Below are 22,500 nucleotides of genomic sequence, written 5' to 3'. Positions count from 1 at the left end.
TTTTCAATAGCGTTAAATATCAGCATCCTAATCTTATGAATGATAAATGGAACATTAAATTAGATAATTCTGAGTATTGAACTAAGTACAGTGGACAATTTGTCACAGAAAATGTTCTCATATTTCAGATTTCTCATGTCTCTTTTTTTGAAAGTAGAATATTTCAAGTTCTGCTTCTGACATATACAGTTACTACAGAAATAGAAACTGGTAAATAAATACAGATGTAATTCTTACATATCCAGATGTAAGAAAGGTAGACAAAAGTTCAAGTTAAATTTAATTCCAGACTGGGCCAGAACATTGAATCTTTTCCTGTTTGATAAAAGTATGCGAACTTGAATGAACAGTCAGTTTGAAAAGTTAGTATGCATAGGAGGAGATGTAAATGTGAAAACATAGGTAATGAGCCTTTTGTTTTGGATAAAATTTAAAATAATTAAAAATGTTTGGTTTAGTGATGAAGATCGCTTTTAGTTCTAATGGCATACGCACTTCAGTAAGTGAATCACCATAAAAACTGTGTTCAATCATACCTCTCCCCTTGCTCCTCATGGGGTTTTGCAGTTCTCATTCAAAAAAAGTCATCTGTCTCACACGTTGATTAAAATGAACTTTTCTGGAACCTAAAAGTAGCAAAGCAAGTAGTACTGTCTGGAATTAAATCAGGTAACCTTGATAACAATTAACTCATCCTCTACTAAATCAATATTTGCTGATGCTAATACTGGAACTAGTTCCAGTAGCTGGAATTACAGCCACTGATTTAGTGTCTTTATTATTAGTAATTAGACAACTATCTTACCCTAGTACTACTTCTTAGAGCTAGTACTTGGCCTGCTTGTAGCAAGTGGCCTAGTCAATACCTACAGTATGTGCTCTACACGCCGTTAAAGCTGCTCTGTAAGGCTGAAGGCCCTCTTATGGTGTGACTCCACAGGGGTTGAAAAAAGTTCAGGTTGCCACAGCCCAGCCAACTGCTGTAGAGCCACCTCTTCAGGCTATTTTAGCAAAACAATTTTTGATGATGTAAACTCTGTCAGAAGCAGGGAGAGTTCCTGCTATTGCATTATCACTATATTCTCCGTGGAATTTTTCTTGCAGTACAACTGCAGTGGTGCTTTTGTGGCAGCTTCAGTTCACAAAAGGTTCTTGTCACCGCAATAACATTCTGTCCATCCTCAGAACTTCTAGTAGGGCGCTTAACTGTGAAAAATTATGAATGAATTTGCTCTGATGCACTAATGTGATCATGAAGCTCTCAACTAGACCTTTATTTATTCTCTTTTCATTTGTATAATATATTCTTTGCTTCCTAGATCTGATTATGTTCTTTTGGATGTTAAATTCTCCTTAATCTTCTATAGGCTGATCAGGTTCTTTTGTTTGGGGAAGGATTTCCTTTGGCATGATCTCAAGTCTACAGCAGCATTTCAGTGTTTGTTCTGGTCCTGAATAAGCTGATGAGAAATGACTCCTTTATTTTTCAGATACTGAAGAATGTTTTGGTTCAGATCTATTATTATGTAATCCAGTCTATACCTAATGAACATAACTAATAAAGTAGGAGATGCAACAGCAAAATTGCAGTAACAACAAATACTAAAGTTTGATAATGGGATTGCAATGTAAAAATTACTGCAGGGCATCACACTACCTTAATATTTCTCCTCAAAGTTATTTACTTTACTCTTGAATCTATACTAGTTAGCAAAAAGCACTCTATTCCCAAGTGTAGGTCCATTATTAGGATTATAAAATGGAATTTTTTTTCCTTTAAAGAACAGGACATAAGGAAAACGGTTGTAATGTAAATTATGGGACTGTTATTTTTGTCTGTAACCCCCAAACCATCATCAAGGTAAATGGAGAAAATACTCAAATAACCACAAGACTGTGAGGCTGTGGTGTAATTTGGAAATTTCACTTTTCGTTATTTTGTATGAAAAATAGTATGGGAAATAGTGCATTTAATGGTATGAAATGTAGTGATGAGGAAAAATAACATTAGGGGATCCTGGTGAACTTTAAAGTGCTGTTTTTTTCATTAACAGGATAACTTTTTTCAAAGTTACGACTGAAAATTATGTCTGTCATTATTCACCTAACAATGCAGGTGCAGTGGTCTTATTTAGGAAGGAATGGGGAAGAGGAAAGACTATGTTACTGTTACAGCCAGTACAGGTCAAGTGACCTGCAAAACTATTAGAAGTGGGATGATGTTGAGAAAGTCTGGCAGTTGTTGTCTTTGCACACATTTAATATTTTGAGATACACAGCTTTCTTCTCTGAACTACCACCTTCATCAGCACTGATGCAGATCCACAAGGCAGCTTTCTATTTCTGTTAGGCATTTGAAACGAAGTACCAATACAAAGCTTTTTTGAGATATTCTACGTAGATAAGTCCACAAATAATCTTTAAACTAATTTTTAAATTTAAAATATTCTCATAAGAATCTTTAGACGTTATAGTTGAATGTAGCATTTCCTACATGTAGTTTTTGTCAGTGGTTAAGAGCCTTTTTTTATAAAACCGTGTATTATCTTACCCCTGCTGCAGCTTTTGGGCAGGAGGCTGTTATCAGTGATCTTACCTTTTACTGTAATAGAACCAGATTAACACAGTCACTTGGTTTAATTGCAGGTTGGCAAAAGAAAAAGTTATGTATGAAAAAGAAGCAAAACAGCAAGAAGAAAAGATTGAAAAAATGAAAGCTGAAGCATGTGATGATTATGGAATTAAGAAGCAGGTAACTATCCTAGAACTTGTTTTATAAAATTCTTGTTTTCATTTAATTCTTAAATACAAGAATCTACTGTACCTGTTATAGAAATACTAGACTAAAATCCTGTCAATTACAAAAGTCATAATAAGCAGCTGTAGAAACTTCCTTAAACTGTTAAATTATAAGGAGACTGCGTACGGATTATTACTTAGCACTTCGTGTCAGGATGGCTGTCACTCACGAACAGTGCATCTGAGGCCATCATGAACTCTTTCTCAGAAATACCAAGAACCTGTAGTAAATACATGCTCTGGATGGATATAGGTAAACCAAGTGCTTGTTGTTACAGCAAATGTTACAGCAAAGGGAGAATGCTTCCTAGTTAATATGAAGATGAAACATTTCAACTCTTGAGGATACTAGTATTCTTCTGGTAAATTCCCAGGCGTCAAAGAAAGGGAGCAGTGGGTATGCAGCTGCTCCCCAAGAGCTGCTGGAGTTTGTAGTGAAGTCACTGACTAAGAAGAGACATGCTCTGTTTTCATCTGCTCAAGAATATGATTTAGCGTTACTATTACAGTATGACTACATTTTTTCTCGGAAGGTGTCCCACAAGAATAGTGGTTGCAGACAGTTGGTACATACCATTTTGGAAGAAGTGTCACATTTCTTTCTCCCTGGGAGGCAGCTAGAGTTTGGGAGATTTGTGTTTATTCTTCACAGAAGTGTGAAATGTCCATGTTTCACTGTGATCTTCATATTCTTTCAACTAACTATGTTTCCTTTTAACTATGTTTTTTCCCCAAGCATTTCCCAGATGTTTTCTCTCAAATCTTCTCAGAAACTAAAACTGTAAATTAAAATTAATTTCACTTTTTTTTAACAGTCTGCTGGCCTTCTGTTCTAACACATAACCTATTGGTGTCCTATCTTCATTTTTAAACAATGGAAGAATTGGTTAAGCAAAACTCAAATATAAAATTAACAAAAGATAGGAGAAGGAATTTTTAGAGCAAGCTAAACCAGCTTTTTTCAGTAAGTTCATATTTCAGTTCATGTGTCTATGTCCTGCCTTGCTTTCATTATGAATTCTTTATTATACAAATAAAGAATTGGTATACAAGAAGAAAATTTTATTTCATAGAGCGGAGCTGTCTTCTGCCTCACAACAGACTGAGACTTGAAGATCCTTACAACACAGTAGCCTTTCTGAAGATCCGCTGGTGCTAACAAGAACTAATGAATGCAATTCCCATTTTTAGTGTCGTCCATTCATCAGATTATTTGACTGCACCATGGTATTTCCGCAGTGACCTGCAAGATATCATCAAAGTCAAAAACAGCGGTGGCTGTGAACTTCTGCTGAAATGAAATGTTCCATACCACTTGAAGGTATTCTCAGACACCAGTGACAAAAGCCTTCACAGAAAACAGCATTCATTCATTCAGAAATTGCCTGATCCACTTTGAAAGCAAGCAGTTCCTCCAATGACATCTTCACTTCTTATTTGTCTGGAATTTCATAATATTTTAGGTTATTAAAAATGTGGCAGCTCAGAAAGAATGTGCACACTTTTCCTAGGATCAAATCTGCTATTCTAAAGAAAGTTATATAATACCAGGAGTTTGCTCAGAATGATATTTTGGATAGAGTTAAGAGTTTGAGATTTTTTTTCCGGAAAAATATCTGTAGTTACACATTTTAAGAATTGCTTTAAGTTAATTTCTAATCTGAATAACTCTTAAAATACAGTTGTAGTCTTTGGTAATAAAAAGTAACATTTGGGGAATGGGAATGAATTCAATCATTTGAGACTACGAGAATAGTTTTAACTATTACTGTAGCTGAAGTATTAGCTAAATGAGCTATATATATATATAAATAAATATGCACACAAATCAATAGAGAGTTCATGGAGAGATGCTTAGAAAGCTTAAAAGCATTACTTGCAGTTTTCCGGTTACAACTCACAAGTAGAACATATGCTTTTACAGTACCGAAGTGAACATGGCAGATTTTGCTTGAAAGTGGATAATGCCATTCCTACAGCACATGTAGTCTTTAGGGTGTGTCTGGTCCGTAATGAGGGATCCCTTTGTCGAACAGTAGGGTTTGACTTAGTATTTTTCTTCTAACTCCTTGTGCAGTGGGGCAACTTGTGGTTCCTGTGGACTCCAGTGTTCTCTCTAGCTGAGGCATTGACCAGCAGGGTTGGTCGGCAGTGGTTAGATGCTGGCCTTCACGTGCACTGTCCAGAGAGACTTGCTTAATGAGGAGCAGATTCCATATCAGAAAAACAAAAAGAATAGTTTTCTTGCAGTGCTGGTAGATGCTGACCAAGCTTATAATTTCAAGATTCCTGTGCAACAGTTAGTGGACAAGTGATTATGTGAGAGTATTTAAAAGCCAGAATATATATTCACGTGTGTGTATGTAATTGGTACATGTATGAGTCATTTACATTTATCATGGTTATTAGCTGTCTCTTCTGTTTAGACCACCACTCCTGTCATGTGAAACAATACAGCCTCTATATCCCGTGACCCAGTAGTTTATCAGGCTGTCCTCCTAAGAGCAAGGAAGGACACAGAGCCCTACTGAAGTTTTCTTCTTGTTGTTTTCAAATTATTTGTGGATCTGCATATCTCTAAATCTCTTAGTTAGATCTGCGTCAGCTGGGGAAAAAACCCAAATCTATAAACTCTGCTTCTGTCTTTTTGAAGCTGATAAAACTGGTATCCTCACTAATACAGTGCATGTCAGGCTGAGCAAAATTGCTTCCTGTTACAGGTATCAGCACTCATATAAAGTAACATTTACTGTATTCTTAAATTATCAAAAATTTGTTTCTGTCTGAGCGCTAGGGTGATCCAAAAGTAGGGAATCTGCCTGATCTAACAGCTCCGTTATGTCTAAAGTTAAAATAGCTTTGAGCTTTCATTGTGGAACATGCTAAAAATATAAGTTGCTAATGTTTAAAGCCTGGTCATTAGTCCCTCAGCTGTTTCTCACAGGTTTGGTCTTTATGCTTATTTTGAATGTGTAAATAGTCTGATTTTAGTTATGGTGCCCTTCCTACTAAGCAAATGGTAGGTGAATCTGTGTGTTTGCATCTGCTCTGTCTTATCTGTCACTGCAGTCTGAAATTTATGGAAAACGGATTGAAGGCTACCCAGTAGTGCATTAAGCAAATACTTCTTTTGACATCTGATCCAATTTACAATTTCCAATCATGTTTAGTAGATAGGCTATATACAACCCAACAGTTAAAGATCTCCATCACATCTGAGGAAGCTGTTTTATTTTGAAATACGCCAGACATCTGTTCCTTTAGTAGAAATAGCTTCAGTCCTGAAAGACAACTGACTACAAACATCATGGGTTGAAGAGATTTGTTTAAATGGCTTTCTCAGTACACCTGAAGAAAGGGGATGTCATCCTCACTGTAGCCACAAGAGCTCTTTTGGTCCTGTGTGCACTTACTGACAACAAGCTCAATTTGTTTCTCTCTGTACACATTTTTGTGCTTTATCTCTTGTCTTAACACTGTATTTAGATACACTTCAGTTACTTCAGATTTTAAATAATTCTGTTTGACACTGTAATTCACAAAAACTTTGCAGATATTTATGATTATTTGCAAAGTTAGATCAACTTCATGTTATAACTTCCTTTGTAACATACTGTCCTGATTTCAGCTGGGACACAGTTAATTTTCTTCCTAGTAGCTGGTACAGTACTGTTTTTTTAGTATGAAAATAAATGTTGATAAAACACTGATGTTTTAGTTGTTGCTAAGTAGCATTTACCCTAAGTTAAGGACTTTTTGCTGTCTTGTGCTCTGCCAGTTGAGCAGGTGCACAAAAAGCCATGAGGGACCATAGTCAGAACAGGTGACCCAGACTGGCCACAGGGATATTCCATATTATAGGATGTCATGCTCAGTATATAAAACGGAGGGAGTTGGCTGGGAGATGCCAATTACCGCTTGGGGATGGGATGAGTATCAGTTAGCAGTTGGTAAGCAGTTGCACCGAGCAACACTTGTTCCTCTTGGGTTCTGTTACTCTCTCTCCCTCTCACTATTATCACTACATTTTGTTTCAGTTATTAAATTGTTCTTATCTCAGCCCATGAGGTTTACTTCTTCTTTCTGATTCTCCTCCCCACCAGGGCAGGGGCAAGTGAGAGGCTTCCTGGTATCTGGAGTTTGAGTCACCCAGTGCTGGTCACTGGAATCTGAGTAGCTGCAGTGCATGTTACAGGGACGGAAGTGGCTGCAGCCCCTGCCATTGTAGCTTGAGTGGCTTTGGTACCTTAGAGTTCAGTCAGAAAGTCTGATGGAATTTTGATAGAATTTGAAGAGCAAACACTTCAAAAAGTCTAGTCCTAAAGCTTATCTAATTATTCGAGCTTTTGACTTTGCTTTATTATGTACCTTTGTAGTGGAATTATTAGCATTGCTTGAAAAAACGTGGTTTATGCAGAGGACTGGTTCCACATAATTCCTGTTCTAGTCTTCAACTGAATATAGTTCCAGGATTTATCATAATTTTGATTTTTATTTATTATTGCATAACTGCAGGAAAATGTAAATAAAATTCAGGTACCCCTTTGGATCTCAGTCAAATTTTGTTTTGAACAGAATGATTGGGGTAGATGTGTTCATTTCTCAGAGCAGGCAGAACTACAGCTTACAGATTCTAGATTTATATGCCTTCCCAGATGGCTTATCTAATGGCACATATCAAACAAGTTACTACTTTTCATCTCACCTACCAGCTTTACAACAAACAAATATTTAGTAGTGCCGGCTCAAGGAGGTAATTGTTGGATATTCTCACTCTTGTAGATATTCTTTATACAAGAAATTTCTACTACATAAAGTAGAAGGCAGCATCTCATACAGTTTATGGCACACCTCATTCTGTGGATGTTATATTCACTGATGAAAGTCTAAAATTAGAAACTAAGTTTTTTCTCTCAAAACCAACTTGACATAAGAACTTAAATATATGACACTTCAAAACATGGTGATAATGTCTTACTACATAAGGCCTTCCTGAATGCATAAATACATTCTTAGCTATAGCTTAATATCCTTTTTACAATGACCCTTTGGCACAGCAGCAGTTACGCTAAAAGGACAATACAGCAAAGGAATGACAGAGTGAAATAAGCCATTTAAAGGGAGTGTCTTCTGTTGAGCGTTGTCCTGAACGCATTGCATGTTTCATATTTAAATATCTAACAGATTTTCATTTCTAAATAGATTTAGTATTACTGAACAACTCTGCACACCTTTCCTTCTCAATGGTTGGATTTCGGATCCAGAAATGTTTCATGAAGCAAATGTTCCGTTTTTTAAGACTGAAGTTGTTTTCTTTAGGAGGTGGCAGGATTTTCAGATTCAGTGGGGTGCCAGTTTAGTAATTTTGTTCAAAGTGCATGGTGAGAATAATCTTTCTCCTAAAATGAAGCACAAGGATAAGTAATAACTTTTTATGCATGATAAGCATCAAAAATATGAGCCTGCTGGTCTTTGCTTTTCATTTTTCTTTACCTTTGTCTTTCAGTCAGAGCCTCCTGCAGTCTGCACACAATGTGATCAATAACTCAATAACTTTTTTCATGCAGTAATTATCTCTATGGGGTATTATCTGAACACTCTTTTTCTTTATTACCCAAAAGATGCAGGAGATATTTATATAACCAGCTGATCCCATTTTGGATGAAGCTGCTTCATGACAGCAGGAGAAAGTTTGTTTTAAATAGACTTTTTAACAAATGGTGTATGGAAACCTTACCAGGCAGTACTTTTTCCTAAGGGAAAAATTATTCTAAATACTCTTTTGCGCCTAATACTTTATATTTAATTAAGCACAGAGTAAATGGAAGTGTCCTGTAAATTAAAAGAGTTTTAAACAATTATGCTAAGTGAGTGTCTTTTAATAAAAAAGCCTATTCAGAAAATGGGTGCAACTGTTCTGAAGTTCCTTGATAATGACTGGACTGCTGATTTTTCAGAGTAAAAACTTATCTTAAAAGATAATGTTTCTATCTGGAATACATTCTTATTGGCTTCTAATTTTCACAGATCGAGATCTTACAAGAGTCACGAATGATGATTCCGGACTGCCAGCGCAGACTAGAAGTTGCACACGCAGAGCTTACTCAACTACTAGTGAGTATAGCACCATACCCCACTGATCAAGAAGTGCTGCTGTTCCTGGGTGACCTGGATAAACATGGCTGTCTGCAGTGCAACTGCAGCAAATTAAAACTGGATTGAAGAATTACTGTTTATAGGTTCCAAGACTAGAATCCTGTAACGTAGCAGTATTTCACTTTTAGTAACTGTCTTTGCAGACTTGATCTTCAGTCTGTGAAAACTGTGTGCGTTAGAATAGTGGAAGCCGTCTTTAATGGAATGTACACAGTTTAAATACAAAACTGTCAGAACAGACTCAGAATTCCTGCGCTAGTTCCATCATCAGAAAGAACAGTTAATTGGTTTTACAGATAGTGTACATGTATGTATTATGCTTGTAGTGAACTGAAATAGTCAAAATACTTTGCTTACTACTTTTATTATGCTATGGACAAAAAACAAGTCAGATGAGTCCTTGCTTTACGGTTTATTAGTGAAGTGAGCAGTAGTGCCATGTTTTTAAGATACAAATACCTGCAGGAATGAAAAGTATCTTGTACAAATAGATAAACTGAAACTATACCAAGTTTGGAGATGATCATGCTTATTTTTAAAGGTGCCTTCTCATCAAGGATGCAGCTACATCTGTAAATGCTATTGTGGGGCTAAAAATATATGCCCTACATTAAGCCCCAGATATACTGATGGCTAAAATGCAAATACTTTTTTTAATGGAAAACTCAAGGTATCCTGTTCTCAGGTCTTTTGCCTCTACTGTTTTCCAAAATAAATATTTAGTACCTGGCAAGATTTAGGGTTCTTTTGTCAGTCAACTAATTACTTAACAGTTAGCCAGTCTAGATTTCAGTGGCATGCAGAAATAGTGCTATTGATTTATAGTGTGCTATGCAAACTTAAGGAACGGGGGCAGTTACTATTGTTGTTAAGAATTTGAAAGTCTTCAGGTGTTGCTTTCTTTGCTTAGCTCACCTTCAATGCTTTTATTAAAATTTACTGTATCATGGTGTGTTTTTTCAGTTGTCAATCTACTTAAGCTTTTTCCTAAGACTGCTCTCTGTCTGAGGTTTGTTCTTATTGGTTCCTTGATTTTAAATATTTAACACAATAAAATAAAGGTATGCACAGGTCAAATCTGCTTCCACATGACAGGTATTATACTGGACCTTAAGTAGGATTAAAAATTTACCTGTGCTTTGAGTCACACAGAACTTATGTTTTCAAAAATGATGTATCTCTCATTTCATAGAATGGTTTGGGTTGGAAAGGACCTTTAAAGGTCATCTAGTCCAACCCCTTGCAATGAGCAGGGATATCTTCAATGAGATCAGGTTGCTCATAGGCCCATCCTGAATGTTTACAGGGATGTAGCACCTACCACCTCTCTAGGCAACCTGTTAACAGTGTTTTGTCACCCTCACTGTAAAAAATGTCTTCCTTATATCTAGTCTGAATCTACCTTCTTTTAGCTTAAACCCATCACCCTTTGTCTTATTGCAACAGGCCCTTCTAAAAGGTCTGTTCCCATCTTTCTTGTAAGCCCCCTCTAAGTACTACAAGGTGCTAGAAGGTCTCTCCAGAGCCTTCTCTTCTCCAGGCTATACAGCCCCAACTCTCTGAGCCTTTTGTTATAGGGGAGCTGCTCCAGCCCTCTGATCATCCTGGCAGCCCTCCTCTGGACTCATTCTAACAGGTCAATGTCTGGACTGAGGACCCCAGAGCTGGATGCAGTGCTCCAGGTGGAGTCTCACCAGAGCAGAGTAGAGAGGCAGAATTCCCTCCCTTGACCTGCTGCCCACACTGCTTTTGATGCAGCCCAGGATACAACTGACTTTCTGGGCTGTGAGTGCACATTGCTGGGTCATGTCCAGCCTCTCATCCACCAGCACCCCCAAGTCCTTCTCAGCAGGGCTGCTCTCAATTCCTTCATCCTGAACCTTTATTGATACTGGGGGTTGCTCAGACCCAGGTGCAGCATCTTGCACTTGACCTTGTTAAACCTCATGAGATTCACATAGGCCCACTTCTTGAGCTTGTCCAGGTTGCTCTGGATGGCATCAGGTGTGTCAGCAGCACTACTCTTTAGCCACTAAACTGTCTACCCATCAAATCCATCTCTCCAGCTTAGAGATGTTTCCCTTTTTCCAGTCTTCAAGGACTTCACTGGACTGCCACAGCGTTACAAATATCACAGAGAGGGGCTTGGTAACTACATCAGCCAATTACCTCAGGACTCTGGGAGGCATCCTACTGGGTCCTACAGACTTATGTACATTCAGGTTCCTCAGGTGGTTGTGAGCCTGATCTTTACTTACAGTGACTTTGCTAGGGACTTTGCTCCCTAGGTCCCTATCCATCCACTTGAGAGGTGTGGAAAGAGAGGCTGCCAGTGAGACAAAAACGTGGTTACCTCAGCCTTCTCATCTGTTGTTACCAGGTTTTTTCCATAGTTACCTTCTTAAATTTAATCCCACAGCAGTTATTTTCAGAATACTCAAAAATGTTGTTTTTAATTCCAGGAAAATGAAAAAGAATTGGAAGAAGCTGAAGAGTATAAAGAAGCACGTTCCATACTGGAGTCAGTGAAGCTGGAAGCCTAGCAGTTTTCCAGTACTCTCTTTATATGCATTAGCACGGGGTCCATTCCATACTTTCATTTTACTATGGTTCTACTACTATTATTGACTTGCTAAGGTTCCCTTTATGCAAACTGGCCTTTCTCTAACTGCAAGACGCATCAAATAAAGGATGTTCTGAAACATTTGTGTGTTCCATATTCAGGCAAAACAGATGTGTTTCCAGTTCACCTCAACTAAAAAAAGGAAAAATAAAGCCCATTTAATGTAAGTGTAATAGCTGATATACAGAACTTAATCTGAACAATTCAGGCTAAGAAACAAAGTTTGGTTATGCGAGGGACCAGTAAATACTTCAGAATGAAAACAGCATCACAGAATGGTTTGGACTGGAAGGGTTCCATCTAGTTCCTGCCCCTGATATGGGCTGCAGAAGCACCTTATACATGAAATAATTTAAAGCCATTATAGCATAACAATCTGTACTGAAAGAGAATATGGACTAAATGACCCCTCACAGTCACCCATCTTTTTTCTATGATGCAGTTTTTCTATAATATTTTCAAGTACGTACTCCTTGTTTATCTTTGAGCCCAAGACAAAATTAAAAGCTGATTCCAAATCTTTCTCATTTGACTTGGATTGATTTGTAAAGCCCAATCCACATAATTACCATTGCTCAAAAATTCTGTTACTTTTCAAGAAACAGAATTCAGCCGGTGACTAGTATGTTGTCAGTTGCACCTGGTAGTAAGAGTTCTGTACTAAATACTTTTCCTGAAAGCACATTGCCCTAAGTGATTTTTTTTTCTGAACCAAGCTTAAATCCCAGAACATGAAAGAGACCTAATGAGTAAGGGAATAATACTTAGTCTGCCTAGAACAGCATTAAAATGTTATGTACAAAAGTTGTGGGTTTTTGAAAGTAGCTTCTCTACAGCAAATAGTAAGCTCTGTTGAAAAACAAGAAAGCTTTTTACATTAGTTTTTCTAGTTTGAAAGTGCTCTGGCATGTTCCTTAAAGGCAACACAAAGCACAGTGTACCTTTTGTGTGGTGCTATATTGAATACTCAATAAAATTTTTTGTTAATTTGCCTGAGTTTGAGTAAACTGCTCTTTCAGTACCTCTATTTGTGTACCTTAATCACAGGAGAGTAGTAAGTCTACTTCCCCATCACTCTTAAGCACTGCTCTGACTGGTTATCAACACCAAAAGATTTCTAATTTGACTGCAGAATGATCTACTTTTGAAGTGTCCCCAGAGCAGTAGCAGACAGGGCTGAGAGGTGAAACCTTTTGTGACACTCTGGTTTCATAAGAGAACACACATACCTTCTTACCAGCATTGTGTCCTAGGCATGTAATTGCCAAGCAGGCACTTCCCAGCTCATAGCACAAGTGAACTGCTGTTGAGGAAAACATCTGTCTTTGAATACTCATTCAGCGAGTTTCTTCCATGGACCTGTAAAACTCCAGCCCCAGGAGCTGACAGCTCACAGGACTGGCTAAGAGCTTTACTTTAATATATAGATACAGGGTTCTTTAATACCTCGAGATAGCGTCAAGAGAATAAGCCACAGGCTTGTTCCCAAGGAATTTCTTTATTAATTTAGGGGAGTAAATAAGGGGACTTGGCCAAAGTTCGTAAGGACACCACACAAGCTAGACAAAATGTTCCACCACAATACTGACGCAGCATATACTATTAATGCAACCACACTGAAGTCAAGGTCCAATAAACCAACAACGCTTAAATTAAAATCCAATCCCTCCAGCTCCAAACCACCCTAAGCATCAAGAAAGGAGCAGAGAAGGAGGAACAGAGGGATCAATAAGAGAGGAGGAGAAAGAGGGAGAGACAGATTTTAGAGCTACCACTGAAGCCTTGTAGAAGACCAGCTCTCACAGGTCCAAGCGGCAGTGCTGCAATACGAGGCAAACACATGCCCTTGGTTTTATTTGCTCTGGTCTCTATAGCCAACCTCTCCAGCCACTCTGGGGTTCCAGGTCAGGGTGAGAAACAGTGTTCTCACTGTCCCTGCCAACCTGAGGCTGGGTTAGGGGCTCCAGCAGATGTGGTGTGTTATAGTTTTCCCAGGCTGTTTGTGACTGACAGCAACTCTGGGGCTGTTCCATGTGGGCTCCAGGGGCTGCCATGAGGGATACAACACCACCCTACCTCCATGAGGTTCAACCCGTCCCTTCCCCCTCCACACACACACACACACACACACAACAACATACACACACACACACACACACACACACACACACACACACACACAGAGAGTCCCCACAAGTTGGTTCTGACCCAGTAATAGATCTGATGTCTAACATCCCACCGTCTTGGGTCAGAACACCAGCCAGGACCAGGTTTAATCATCTCTCTTATTCTTGTAGTGCAAGCTGGCAGACAGAGGGAGAAAGAAGACAGGAGAAAGAAGAAAGTATACCAGAAAATCACATCAATAACCATATCAAACCTTATCAATAACCCTAAACTAGGTGTTTTATCAATATAGACTCCACTCCAGGGAAATGACTCTCTCACACCTTCACTGGGAGAGGTGGCTGGAGTGTACAAAGGAGATTACATGTCTCTGCTGACAACTGCAGTCAGCCTGGCAGTAATTCTTCACTTGGAGCCATTGAGTGGAGTATGGAGAATAAATGCTGAGCTGAAAGGAGTTGTAGGGAAGTGCCAAGTCTGCCAGGTAAATAGAGCGGTGACCTATAGTGGCTGAAGAGAAGTAGCATTGTAATATGGCTTAAGTTGCCAGTCAGAGTTAAAGGCACATGGGACTGAGTACCTACCACATAATCTCCAGGGAAAAGTTTCTTGGGGTAGAGTGGTTTCTCCTGCTTGCCTTACTTCTCTGTCCAAGCTATTTTCTAGCTCCCTACAATTGCATCAGGGGATGATGATCCTCTTCCCTATCACTAAGTTCTCCAAAAGACAAGCATGTTCTGCAGTATGGAAAATTTCCATCCTCACTGATGAAAATCAAGGTATGTTCACACCTAAAAGTAGTTTCTTGTCTCTAGATGCCTCTGGAAGCATCTGAGAGGACAGCAGCATGTTTTCAGACTCCAGCATCCTTTAAGAGAGGGAAAGAGCTAACTGTACACAGCTATTTTGGGTTAAATCCACATAAAGGATGAACCACACAGAGCTGCTCTGTTTCCTTATAATAACATCTTGTTTTGGCAACCCACCGTCTACGTCTCTGGTGAAACCTTTCAACTGTGCTGCAGTCAATCTCCTACATTGTAACACTCGGGGGTGCGCGGAGAGAATTCAACTCCTTGGTCTAACTCAAGCAAGCCGAAAGGTTCAGATCAAGGAAAATACTTAATCCTAATAGACTGAGGCCTTTGGAATTACCACATTAGTATGACAGGTGGCTGCACAGCCTCTTAAAACTGGGCACTTACCAAAAATTTACTGCTAAAATTGAATGGTCTGATCACCCCAAAAAGTACAGTTCTGTTCAACTGACCTGTATGACAAAAGAAGTGAAAGGGGAAGTGTGTGTATTTAATATGTGGGTGATACAAGGGTGTTCAATATCTTCAAGGAAATATTAAAAATCAAAAGGTTTCTGACCCACCGGAGAAAGTTTAAAAAACTGCATTCAACAAGGACATATTTAAATAAGGAAAAAAAGCAAAATTATACATGGTAGCAGCAATTTTCTACTGCATAAGCACAAGAAAAGATAAAAGCTAGACATTTCTGAAAGAAACTTAAGAATTTTAGTGAGTTATATGCATTAGCTTAGCTCACAAGACATGGGCAACAAGCCTAACACTCCCCTTTGTATTAAAAGACTTCATCTAGAAGCATTATCACAGCTAGAAGCTACAACTAAAGGGATGAACAAATAAGAAAGATTCAAAGGAAAACACTGAAAACTAAAAACACTGAAAAATGGTTTCTGCAAAAGAAGATGTTTTAGCCTAGAATAATACTGAGGGTGGCAATGGTAATAGTCTTCAAGCATCTACAAGGTTATGGAGGAAAATAATAAAGTTTTGCTTGGCAGAAAGAGTAAGAGTCAATGAGCTTCAGTTACAATGAGGAGGAAAAAAAGCTGGAAGCATTCTTCCATCAGGAAACAACTGAGACAAATGAAGTTCTGGAACAGACTGCCCAGGGACTCTGTCGGAGATGCCTTCCTGGAGATCTTGACCAGGCAGCTCTGTCACACATGATACAGGGACAGCTGATCCTGCCTCATACTTATACGTTAGGGAAAGCATCAAAAGGTGGACAAGCATCCCTCCTTTCCTCAGCAGCACTTACCCCTCATTCAAAAATATACAAGATTTGTGACACAGCTGAACTCCTCTGAATACAGCACATAGGTGATCCCCAGAGACTCCTCAAAGGAGAGGATTTCAGTGATACATACCAGACCTTTCAGATCTTGACTGCATGTTACAACACAGGATTCAAAGAAGCTGAAAATAGTCCTTCTTAATGAAAGGACAAGACGACAATCCAGATGAAATAATTTTGTCTGGCTTTCCACTTACTATTGGCATTTCTGAACACTGTCCACTAAAATGCAATGTCAAATACCTTAAATTCCCACTTGTCATTTTATTTTATGTTAACTTTGTGAAAATGCGACTTGCTCAGGGCAAAGATAAGAGGCCAGAAGTTTGAACTGAAGCTGAAATCAGAAGGATGGAACTTGCAAGGCAAGAAGTGAACTGTGGGGCCTGCTGGAAGCAACTACCAGGGAACTAGCAAATTTTGTTGAAAGTCTCGCCCTTCATACAGACTCAGAGCAGGACTACAAACTTGAGGGAAAGGAGAAGAAACTATGTTATTTATGGCCTAACTGTCTTAACAACCCTTCAGATCTCTCAGGAGTACCCACTCTTTATAAGGACACCATGAACAGAAAACACAGAGAACCAATTCTGGGTTCTCTTTCACGTGCGATCTTGGCTGTACTCTCTTATTACATGTAACAGAGGTCTCATGACAAATCCAAATGATGGGCTTAGGACTTTGGAGGACATGGTGAAAGGGATATGAAATTGCCACCTTCCACCTGTTTTCTAAATACAAATTCAACTACAGTGCAAAAATCAGCTCTTGAACTTCACAGGTTATTTGCTAGCACACCCAGGATCCAGCATTTCAGGGCAAACATCACCAATATCCAAAATCTAGAACCACTCAACATAAACATTACTTTTAACAGGAAGAAGAAAAACTTTGTTACAACAGTTTTGCTTTCTTATTATTCTGAAGTTACTGTAGATGTTACATTAGATGCAAGGAAACTCAATTTCCTCAATTTACATTAGATGCAAAGAGCCTCAATTAATAAGGTTAACAGAGGCTGAATAGGTTGAAAATGGAAAAAATAAGCACATTATTTATGTATCAGTTACTACTTGCTCTCCATTTCAACAAAAGGAAATAAAATTTTCTCATCTTTCCTAACAATCCAGAGGCCTCCTCCTGCCCCTGCATAATTAGCAGTAAATTTCACCACAGCTCTCCATAAGCAATCAAAAAGGCTATCTAATTAAAAAAGTAATTAGTTTACACAGATAGATGTGAGTGGGTAGATTAGTTTATGAAAATAAAATGAAATTCCTCTGGATGCTTTTAGTGACTTGGCTTTCTGCTCTTTTACAGCTTTGACACATTTCCAAGGGAACAGGTTAAAAATAAGTAAAAAAACCCTTCATTTGTAAATGAAGAGAGTATCTTTCAAAGCCAGTTGATCAGATATGTCAATTTTATAACTTGTCCTCTTTTTTCAACACAGAAGATAAACTTCATACTTTTGTATAAAAATCAATGCCTCCATAAAAGGACTAATGTGTTATGTTTCATTTTCTCTGGTCATTTACACAATACCTACCACCACGTCATGTAGGCACCAAACTGAACCTGGAAAAGGGAGGTTTGAGCGCTATCACCCAGCACACCACAGGATTCTTAAGAACCCAGAACAGCTCTTGACACCAGACCTGACCAAAGGGTCTTTCCCCCAGTCATCCTGCCACCAGCAGAAGCCAGGGGAAACACACAGAGCAGGAATGCAGTTTTCCTCAGGGTGAAGATACACCCTCACACTCCTGCAATTTCCCCAAATGCAGGAAACTCCATTGCATGTTTGTAGTGGCAGCAGGGAGTATATTTTCACACTCTTGAGCTGAAGGACACGTGGAGAACACAAAAGCCAGCAGCCAATACTCAAGTAATCCAGTAACTATAACGGTAATCCTTGATGAGAACTAGGAAGCTTTGCCAGGGAAATCAGTGAGTAAAGAAACTTTCTCCCTCAAAGGCTTCATCATGGCCAGTGCCTACTGAGGAACCTCACCTCCATGAATAAATCAAATACCATTTGTTACCTTCAAATAAAATTGCAATAAGAATTCTAACCAGTACAAGGGAGGAAGCTGCCTTTTTAACAGTATGGAAAAAAAACCCAGCAAACTCAACTGTTACTCTTTGTTAAGCAAATTAAACAGCTGTAAACTTGAGTTTTAAATTAAGAAGGTATAACTGAAACTAAAGTTTTAAACAGTGATACAAAAAATATACAACTACCTATACCTATAAAGAATTCAAATTCTTTAAACAATTTGTTTTTAAAAGATCCAGAGATAAACTCTCATTTTGTTTGCCTTTGCTATTTTTAGAGCACTACCCATTGATTCAAGGAATATTGAGTCAACTGGCAATTTCTGGCTAATGTGGACTCAGGAGAATCCACTCTGAAGACATCTGAAATTCCACATGTATCCCCAGGCACAGTAGATGGAGCCAGGGGAGGGTGGTGGAGGGGAAGCTTTTGTAGTGATGACAGTGACGCAATTTTCACACCAAAGCTAACAAACCTGAGATTACTTGGTCAAACCAATTTTAAATTGGTAATTATCAACATTACCTATGCATTGTTCACTAGCCTACACAAAGTGAGCTGAGTCCATTTCTGAGTATTATTGAGCTTTTACAGAGACAGCATCTAGAAAGCCTTCACATTAGATCTTCACTGTGCCAGGGACAAGAGGGCAGACCCATGTCCTCACTGTTAACCCTTTCAAAGGACCCTAGAACTGAGCTGACATGGAAACTACTTTTCTGTCATTAAACTTACCACTAAAAGTAGTGCTGCCAAACCAACATCAAGACACATCACAGAAATGAGGAGGCAACGTAAGAACAGTCAACAGTTTTGCCAAGACTGAACATTCTGTGGATAAACAGGAGATTCCAATCCCTTCTGCACCAAACACAGCACCTTTCAGAAAGGTTCCTATTAATTTTTAATGACAAACTCAGTTGGAGATAGACTAATACTATCTATGTAGACATCCAAATATGAGACTTCACTCAAAAACTGCAACAACATCAGTTGCCTATGATTAAGAGCACTTCAGAGCTGGCTTAACATCAAAGAGATGCTACTCTTCAGATAGAGTTCCTTCAGAAACAGAGAATCCACTTTCAAGTTTACATCTTCTTCATGAAGTTCAAACAGGAAATACAGAGAATACTCTACAGCTTCACAGGCAAAAAGAAAACCCACAAGCCAGATGCTTGACAAGCCAGATTCTTGACAACATATTACTTTGTCTTAGTTTACTAGGTGGAGCAGTAGACCACTACTGGGGACAGGTTACCAAGAGCATGGTAATTTCATTTTGTTGTTATTCAGCAAATCAATTAGTCTCTCCAACCTTTACTTAAGTTTTGCACACAATAAGGCCCAAACCTAAGTGTTTCAAGTTTGTTGTCCCACGGGTGATGTCAGGATGATTTCAATTTTGTACTTCTGTCATCTGGTAAAAGTGAACAAACTACACTGAACTGAAGAAGCAAAAAGAACTTGATCTTAAATTTACACTCAAACGCATAAGCTTCAGAACTTTTTGACAATTTTAAAACCAGAAGTTAATCATCCCTGGATTATACAGTATATTGTATTACAGGCAGTTAATACAGTTAACCAAGCAGAAGCAATTGCTCCCTAACAAGAGAAGAATTACACAGACTGCAAGATTAACAAGTAAAAGATAACTGCAATCTCTTAGCTGTTTCTTTAAGTCTTCTGCACTAGAACTAGATGGTGGTAAATCTAATTAAGTGCCTAGATGGAGAGGGAAGGATGAAAAGGAATAAGAGCTGAAGAGTCTATTACCAGGCTTAAACTAACTCTGGATGTGCAAGACTTGGACTACAGGCTGAAGATGAATCCAAATGCATACTTCAAGCCAAAGAGAGAATCACACCCTGCCTTCAAAACCCAACAGCTCCTCAGCAAGTACACCATTCTGAAAATAGAAACATGGCGAGATGATCACAAAGGACAACATGCTTTTCAATCCAAGATAAAGATCTTATAAAGACCTCACAAGAGGAAACATTCACCCTTTCAGCTTCTTTTTGAGCTACAACTAGGTAAAGAAGTTTTACCAATGCTTACATAGAATCCAGCCTACTTTGAGCTCTTATTTCCACTAAGAATCTCAATAAGCAGTCCAAGGAGCCCACTATTATTTTCAAACAATGAGTGCAAAAAGTAACACACTCATCCTGACCATATCAGGATATTTTAGCTCTCCCTCTCTAATTTTCTTCCTGCAGAGCAGAAAGCAGGTATATCCTGAAGATAGCACAGGAGATAGCTGGGAGCCATCCGAAGTAACGAAGGCCATTTGCAAGGAGGTTTCCTCCCCCAGCATGTCACCATCCCCTAGGCTCTCTCTCCCACAGCTCCTCACTGCCTCATTAGCTGTAAATGATGTGGCTTATAAATTTTATTAACATTCAGAGAGGCCAGCACTGCATATAGAGACTTGATTTACTGATTACCAGCAACCAAGTCCAACACTGGGTTCTGTCTCCCTTCCCAATGTGGACACGCCAGCACATGGCTTTCTCTCTAGTTCCTCATCCACAAAGAGTGGAAATGAATAACACCATCCTTGCTACCTTTTCTCCAATGCTAAAAAAACCTCCCACATTCTTCCAGTTGAAAACCACTCTCACACTGCCTGAGTATGAAAAGGGCAGTAATTATGAAAGAGTTGCTGGACTCACTGACCCAAAAGGCCTCTTTCAGCCCAATCTTACAAGATGCCACCACTGCCATCGTGTTCTACATTTTCTATGTCTACAATGCTAAACTCTTTCATGCCATGACTCTCAGGTGTGCATTCACACAAGTTTACCCATCCATGTATTAACTACTATTCTAGGCTGAAAGTAATTCACCTAGAGCAGACTTCATTAATGCCAAGTAAAGATAAACCTAGTAAGCACTTAACATGTTTGTGACATGTTATTGCTCCTCTGTGTTGACTGGAAGCCTCTATTAATCAGACAAGTGCAGTTCCCCCAGTGCTTGTCACTAAGGGATAAGGCACCTGCAGTCAGACCAGCTGCAGGCATGAGGCCATGAGCACAATACTCTCCTCTGTCAATGAGGAAGAGGAGGTTTCAGGGCTCTAATAAGTTTATGCCTGATCACTACTCTACAGCCAAATGAAATACTTTTTTCTGTACAGTACTCCAGTTCCCCAAACACGCTATTTCTCTCAACACACGAAGTACCTTCTGCGCATTACAAAATTCGCTACCTCCTTCTCAACTAGAGCATAAAGAAAAAATGGCTTTCTGTGTTGTAGCTTACCCAAGCAACACAGGATATAAAATTCTGGGTGCTGAGTCTCAGTCTACCTCGTGGCTTTCTCCTTACAGTAAACACCTACTACAGATAACCAGTGGTTTCAGTTGGAAAAGGAGAGCTAGGTTTAAATGTGAAGAAATCCACAAGACTCATGTTGAGGTTTGTACAATCCTTCCTACAGATAAAGCATGAGAAAACTGTCCCACATTGATGACAACCTTAGGAGATAGAGATGCTTCTCTTTTCAGAATTTAATTTCAAACATTGTAAGCCATGACACAACTATCAACCACCAGCCAGGAGGAGAGAGACCTGCAGGCAAAAGAGTTTGTGTCAATGCAGAGAAGAGAACACATTAAGCAAAAAAACTGGTAGAAGGTCTGAAAATGAAGCCCAAACAGAAAGCTCAAAAAGAATGTTTGCTGAGAAAACATTTACCTTTTTCCAACTAGTAGCAGAGTCTCCTAAGAATTCTGATCTTTTTTCCTAAACATGATCTTCAATTTCTTCCAACAAAACCAAACATTTAAAACCAAAATCCAAACCCACAAACTACAATGATAAGAAAGCTCTCCCTTTGGACTAACATACTTATAGTCATAAACATAAGTACAGCCAATAGGATATCCTGAACTAGAGTCTGCTTGGCCCAGGCACATCTCCATTGTTTTACAAAGTACCAAAATGGGAGACAAATGTTGCCACTGTTCGGGATGTATGTATATATATTTTTATATATACAGTAAATACCTTAAGACTACAAAATGCTCTACATACACTGATACAGTGAAAACACAGTAGTAGCCAGTAAAAACAAAAAACAACCAACCAAAGAAACACAAACAAAACAAAAATTACCTCACCACGGTAGAAGAGTAGGACAAGTCTTCAAGGTGGGGCCATCAGTGCTCCTGCAGCTCTCCTCTCCCCTGCCGAGGAGCACAGCATCCCTGGATTTTTTGCTAATGTCACACAGACTTTATCCTAATCAGGAAACTTGACCTTTTTATCTGTTGCAGGAATCAGGCTGAAAACTGAAATGCTATTGGTGATAATGAGGACAAAATGCAGATTCCATCTCCTCTTTAAGTTACTGAGCACATAAGCAGAGAATGACAAATACCCTGGCCTTTATTTATTTCATATGCAAGCCGTTTTTCTTGATTAGACGACAAAACGCCAAGATGTGCCCCATTCTACACTATTAAAAACCAAACCGAAAGCGGGGGGGGAGGGGGAGCGAAAGCAAAAGAACCGCGTTATTCCTCCTCCACACAGCTGAGCCAGCACGTCGTGGAGCAGCCCCTGTTCCCGGGAATTCCCGGCGAGGGCATTCCCTTGGCCTGTCCCCTCG

At 39.0% G+C, this 22,500-nt stretch overlaps 1 protein-coding gene across 1 annotated transcript; it reads left to right on the top strand.

Annotated features, from left to right (window-relative positions):
- The first annotated feature begins 2,649 nt into the window (after positions 1 to 2,649).
- TBCA (tubulin folding cofactor A) lies at positions 2,650 to 12,574 on the top strand. Its single transcript, XM_008924716.3, has 3 exons — positions 2,650 to 2,752; positions 8,827 to 8,913; positions 11,418 to 12,574. The coding sequence occupies exons 1-3, from the start codon at positions 2,666 to 2,668 to the stop codon at positions 11,496 to 11,498; spliced, it is 255 nt and encodes an 84-aa protein (XP_008922964.1). The 5' UTR covers positions 2,650 to 2,665; the 3' UTR covers positions 11,499 to 12,574.
- Positions 12,575 to 22,500: the final 9,926 nt, after the last annotated feature.

Source organism: Manacus vitellinus, unplaced genomic scaffold (genome assembly GCF_001715985.3).
Source record: "Manacus vitellinus isolate BGI_N305 unplaced genomic scaffold, ASM171598v3 scaffold_18_pilon, whole genome shotgun sequence".
Taxonomy (NCBI): domain Eukaryota; kingdom Metazoa; phylum Chordata; class Aves; order Passeriformes; family Pipridae; genus Manacus; species Manacus vitellinus.
The sequence above is the reverse complement of the archived record's forward strand: the minus strand, read 5'-3'. Positions and strand labels throughout refer to the sequence as shown.